At 43.9% G+C, this 6,000-nt stretch overlaps 1 protein-coding gene across 4 annotated transcripts in view; it reads left to right on the plus strand.

The window, feature by feature from the left end:
* EIF2AK4 (eukaryotic translation initiation factor 2 alpha kinase 4) overlaps positions 1-6,000 on the plus strand; it is a 108,685-nt gene that overhangs the window by 17,800 nt on the left and 84,885 nt on the right. For 3 of the 4 annotated variants that reach the window (XM_059372494.1, XM_059372491.1, XM_059372493.1), the window contains exon 3: positions 1,212-1,314. In XM_059372494.1, coding sequence (XP_059228477.1) covers positions 1,212-1,314 — 103 coding nt within the window. Of the gene's footprint in view, positions 1-1,211; positions 1,315-6,000 lie in introns of those variants that run through there. The other variant, XM_059372496.1, reaches the window with a different exon arrangement.

Below are 6,000 nucleotides of genomic sequence, written 5' to 3' on the forward strand. Positions count from 1 at the left end.
GGCACTTCTGTTCTTTTTCTCACATATATATACTTCATTCTCTCAGATTGCCATCTGTTTGAGTAGATCATGATGGTGGTAATCTGTGACACTGGAACATTGAGAGAATGCAGAGACCTGATTTGTAAAGGCTTTGCTCAGATAAAAATACCATCAGTTTCTCAGAAATGCTTGTAGGACATAGAGTCATATTCTCTTCTATAAAATTAAGCAAAGCCTATTTGATCTCTTGATTTGTTACTGGATACTATTAACTGGGAACCAAGGGGGTCCTGAAGACCGGCTGTTTGAGCTTTAAATGGAGGGTGTTGAGTGTCAGTTGTGCTGGGTGAGGAGAAGTGGGGTGTGCCGGGCATCCTTCTTTTTTTTTTTTTTTTTAATATTTTATTCATTTATCAGAGAGAGAGAGAGAGGGAAGAGAGCGAGCACAGGCAGACAGAACTGCAGGCAGAGGCAGAGGGAGAAGCAGGCTCTCTGCTGAGCAAGGAGCCCGATGTAGGACTCGATCCCAGGATGCTGGGATCATGACCTGAGCCGAAGGCAGCTGCTTAACCAACTGAGCCACCCAGGCGTCCCCCTTCTAAGAACAGAATGGGCAGAGCTTGCCCAGATAGATTCTGCTGTGAGTGGGTGAGCAAGCATTTCCACCTTGTTGACAATCAGGAGTGATGTGATGGAGCACATAGTGGGAATGCTTGAAAGGATCACTGAGGCTTCATTTTTCTTTTTTTTTAAACCTTAAAGATTTTAGGTCCTCTCTACACCCACCATGCGGCTCGACCCACAACCCTGAGATCAAGAGTCACATGCTCTACTGAGTTAGCCAGGTGCCCCATCCAAGGCTTCCTCTTGCCTGGTTGTCTTGCTTTATGCTGGAGCACAGGAGTGAGTCCAGAGCACATGGACTCTTGTGGGTGAATTGTGAAAGTTGGGTTAATTGATGTTGGGGGCAAGCCAGGATCAAGCCCACTAAATCTGGTCATCTGGGGGACTGGCTTCTCCCCCAGGGGCTGCAGGTGACCCCACGTGAAGCACTGTGTTGACAGAGTTGCTGGGACACAGTTGAAATCCTTGGAAATGGAGGAATATGGTACTAGGGGTGTAGAGGCCTGTATGAAATCCCTGTGTTCAGTGCTTGGACTTAACAAATATTTATTAATGCAAAGAAGCCATACTTCTTGGAGTAACTCCTTTTTGTCTTTCTTTTCCAGAGTCCCTGAAATAGAGTTAAAGAATGCCAAAGGTCTGTCAAATGAAAGTGTTAATTTATTAAAATCCCATCTAGAGAAAGTGGCCAAAAAACATTGTGGAGAGGTAAGATATGTTTAACTGGAGTTGTAAGAGGACAGTGGAAACCTCATCCCCCTCACCTGTGTTTGCCTTCCTGCCTTCTCTTGGGCTTAGAGGCTGTTCTGTGGCACTTCCAACCTAATGTTGACTAGAATGTTTTGTTTCTTTAATGTACAGTTTTTATGAATGACAAATTGTAGAGTAAATATGGAGGGTACATTGCTGATTCATAATTTTTCCATTAAGAGTCCATGTGACCCTGGCCATACTGTTGGCCCAGTTTGGATCGGGCATCGTAACCTGATCTTGACCTGAACCTTGACGTTGGAAAATGTGTGTGGGCAAATGATTTTGGATTGAATTTTGCCACCTCTCCCTGTTGCATATCAGAAGAGCTCACCGTTTCCCTTCTCAGTGATTAGTGACATACTCCACTCCTTCAACGTCCATTTTGTACTTGAGCATTTCCATTTAGTTCAGCATTCTTTTGTAGTCCTCTGCACATCAGGGTATATGTGAGTTCTCCCTTGGGTGACAGAACTCTCTGGAAAGCTAGACTAGGTGACTTCCTGGGGCAGCAGGTTACTGTGGGCTTCTTAGGTCAAACCAGTTCTCTTCAAATATGAGCCATCTTTCCTCACTCAGGCAGCTCATGCTTAAGGATCCCATCCTGTAAAAACAGAGAAGAGTTAAGTAATGACTTACCCCAGGTCTCCATGTCTCTTTTGGACCTCTATGAAAGTGACTGGACTGTTTTTTGGTTGCATTCTGGAACACAGGAGTCACAGCAGGACCTACCCCTTGGTTACTGTTTCCAAGATTTCTGGTAATTTCTTGAGCTACAGAGGGACTGAGGAACAGCCTGAACAAAAAGCTAGGCCCTGGGGATTACTGCAGAGTTCTTTCTCATGCAGTCTGCTATTCTCAATGAAAAATAATATGGAGTTATACTGAAAATTCAACTATAGAATCCTTTGGTTTCTTGGATTCATGATGTGTGATTTTTTTTTTTTTAAGATTTTCTTTATTTATTTGACAGATCACAAGTAGGCAGAGAGAGAGAGGAAGGGAAGCAGGCTCCCTGCTGAGCAGAGAGCCCGATGTGGGGCTCGATCCCAGGACCCTGGGATCATGACCTGAGCTGAAGGCAGAGGCTTTAACCCACTGAGCCACCCAGGCGCCCCTTGATGTGTGATTTTTTTTTTTTTTTAAAGATTTTATTTATTTATTTGACAGAGAGAGATGACAAGTAGGCAGAGAGGCAGGCAGAGAGAGAGAGGAGGAAGCAGGCTCCCCGCTGAGCAGAGAGCCCCATGCGGGACTCGATCCCAGGACCCTGAGATCATGACCTGAGCCGAAGGCAGCGGCTTAACCCACTGAGCCACCCAGGCGCCCTGATGTGTGATTTTTTAAAAAATATTTTTGCCTTATTTATTTTTCATAATTCAGTGTTAACTATAATCACTGAGCTGTACATTAGATCCCCAGAACTTAGTCTTTTTTTTTTTTTTTTAAGATTTTATTTATTTATTTGACAGACAGAAATCACAAGTAGGTAGAGAGAGAGAGCGAGGAGGAAGCAGGCTCCCTGCCGAGCACAGAGCCCAATGCGGAACTTGATCCCAGGATCCTGGGATGATGACCTGAGCCGAAGGCAGAGGCTTTAACCCACTGAGCCACCCAGGCGCCCCCCAGAACTTAGTCTTACTCTTTGTACACTTTGACCAGGATCCCCTCTTTTCTCCAACCCTCTGGCTCCTGGTAACCACCACTCCAGTCTCTGTTTTTATGGGTTTGGTTTTTTTCAATTAAGTGAGATCATACAGTATTAGTCTTTCTCAGTCTGACTTATTTCACTTAGCGTAATGCCCTCAGGATCCATCCATGTAATTGGAACAGCGGGGCATCCTTTCTTATGGCCAAATAATGTTCCATTGCATTGATATACCACATCTTCATTCATTCATCTATTGACAGATACTGTATTGCTTTCATAACTTGGCTATTTTAAATAATGCTGCAATAACATGGGAATGCAGGGATCTCTTCAAGATCCTGGGGGTGCCTGGGTGGCTTAGTGGTTAAATCCTCTGCCTTCAGCTCAGGTCATGATCTCAGAGTCCTGGGATCAAGCCCCACATCGGGCTCTCTGCTCAGCGGGGAACCTGCTTCCTCCTCTCTCTCTGCCTGCATCTCTGCTACTTGTGATCTCTGCCTGTCAAATAAATAAATAAAATCTTAAAAAAAAAAAAAAAAAGGTCCTGTATTCACCTCCTTTGCATATGTACCCAGAAGTGCGAGTTGCTGGATCATATCATAGTTGTTTTTGCTATTGGTTTTTTTTTTTTTGGAGGATCCTCCATATTGTTTTCCATAGTGGTTGAACCAGTTTCATTCCCACCAACAGTGCATACGGGTTCCCTTTTTGCCACATCCTTGCCAGTATCTGCTATTCCTCGTCTTTTTGATGACAGCCATTCTGACTGGTGTGAGGTGATAGCTTATTGTGGTTTTGATTTCCATTTCCCCAATGATGAGTGATGTTCAGCATCTTTTCATGTGTCTCTTGGCCATCTTAATATCTTCTTTGGAAAAATGTCTATTCAGATCCTCTGCCTGTTTTCTATTTGGATCATTTGGGGGGGGGTTGCTGTTAAAGTTCTGAGTTCGTTCTATATTTTGGATGTTAGCTCTCTCTTTTTTTTTTTTTTAAAGATTTTATTTATTTATTTGACAGAGAGAAATCACAAGTAGATAGAGAGGTAGGCAGAGAGAGAGAGGAGGAAGCAGACTCCCTGCTGAGCAGAGAGCCCGATGCGGGACTCGATCCCAGGACCCTGAGATCACGACCTGAGCCGAAGGCAGCGGCTTAACCCACTGAGCCACCCAGGCGCCCCGGATGTTAGCTCTTTATCAGAAACATGTTTTGCAAATATTTTCCCCCATTCCATAGGTTGTCTTTTCATTTTGTGGATGGTTTCCTAAAATTTGATGAAGTCCCACTTGTTTACTTTCACTTTTGATGCCTGTTCTTGGGCGTTATTTTAAATTATATTTTTTATTTTGAGCTAATTACAGATTCATATGCAGTTTTAAGAAATAATACTAAGAGATTCCATGGAGTCTGTACTGAGCTTCAAGGCTGTTATATAAGTGGAATCATGTATTATGTAACTCTTGGGACCAGCTTTCTCTTCACCCGGCATAATGCTCTGGAGACCCATCCAGATTGTTGGAATGTAACTTCCTGTTACTAGGTAGTATTCTGTGGTATAGATACACCGCTGCTGATTTATCCATCTACCAGGTGAAAGATATCAGTTGTTTCTAGTTTTTGGCTATTAAAAATAAAGCTGTGGGGGCACCTGGGTGGCTCAGTCAGTTAAACGTCTGACTCCTGATTTCAGCTCAGGTTACGATCTCAGGGTCTGTGAGATCAAGCCCCGCACTGAGCGTGGAGTCTGTTGGAGATTCTCTCTCCCTCTGCCCCCTCTCTCACATTCTGTCTCTTAAATAAAAAAGAAAAGATGCCTGGGTGGCTCAGAAGCCTCTGCCTTCAGCTCAGGTCATGATCTCAGGGTCTCTGGGATGAGAGCCTGCTTCCACCTCTCCCTCTGACTGCCTCTCTGCCTACTTGTGATGTTTCTGTAAAATAAATAAAATCTTGAAAGAAAAAAAAATCATTATAATCATTCACATATGTTTTTATGGGAACATAAGTTTTCAATTCTCCTCAGAATAAATGCCCAGAAGTGCAGTTGTTGGTATACGGAAGCTGCATGTTAAATTTTTGAAGCAGCTGTCACACTTTTCCAATACTACCTTACATTCCCAGCAGCAATATGTGAGTGATCCAGTTTCTCCACACCCTTGCCAGCATTTGATGTTGTTACTTTTTTTTTTAATCTTTTTTTTTTAAGATTTTATTTATTTATTTGATAGACAGAGATCACAAGCAGGCAGAGAGAGGAGGAAGCAGGCTCCCTGCTGAGCAGAGAACCCGATGTGGGCCTCGATCCCAGGACCCTGGGACCGTGACCTGAGCCAAAAGCAGAGGCTTTAACCCACTGAGCCACCCAGGCGCCCCATTGTTGTCACTTTGTAATTTCAGCTGTGTTCTAATAGATGCGGTGGGTGGTTATTTATTTATTTTTGATGGTGGTTATTTTTATGTGTCAAACTTGCTAGACTGTGGTACCCACAGCATTGCCCTAGATGTTTTTCTTTTTGTTCTTTATTTTTAAATATTTTATTTATCTGATGAGAGAGAGAGAGCCAGAGAGCACCAGCAGGTGGGGAGGGGTGGAGGGAGAAGCAGATTCCCTTGTGAGCAGGGAGCCCTATTCGGGTCTCCATCCCAGGCCCCTGGGATTATGACCTGAGCCAAAGACAGACACCCAACCACCTAACCCACTTAACCCACCCCTCTAGATGTTTCTACGAAGGTATTTTTTAGATGAGGTTAACCTTTAAATCTGTAGACTTTTGGTTAAGCAGATTATCCTCCATAATGTGGGTGGGCCTCATCTAATCAATTGTGGGTTTTAACTGAGAAAGACTGGCTTTTCTGGAAGCAGGGTAACTACCAGAGGATGGCTGTTAGATGGGACCTGCTGGGTCCCCAGCCTGCTGGTCTACTCCAAATATTCTGGACTCTCCACCCTCTATAATTGCATGAGTCAGTTCCTTAAAATCAGTCTCTCCCTGTGT

The sequence above is a fragment of the Mustela nigripes genome, chromosome 13 (genome assembly GCF_022355385.1).
Source record: "Mustela nigripes isolate SB6536 chromosome 13, MUSNIG.SB6536, whole genome shotgun sequence".
NCBI lineage: Eukaryota > Metazoa > Chordata > Mammalia > Carnivora > Mustelidae > Mustela > Mustela nigripes.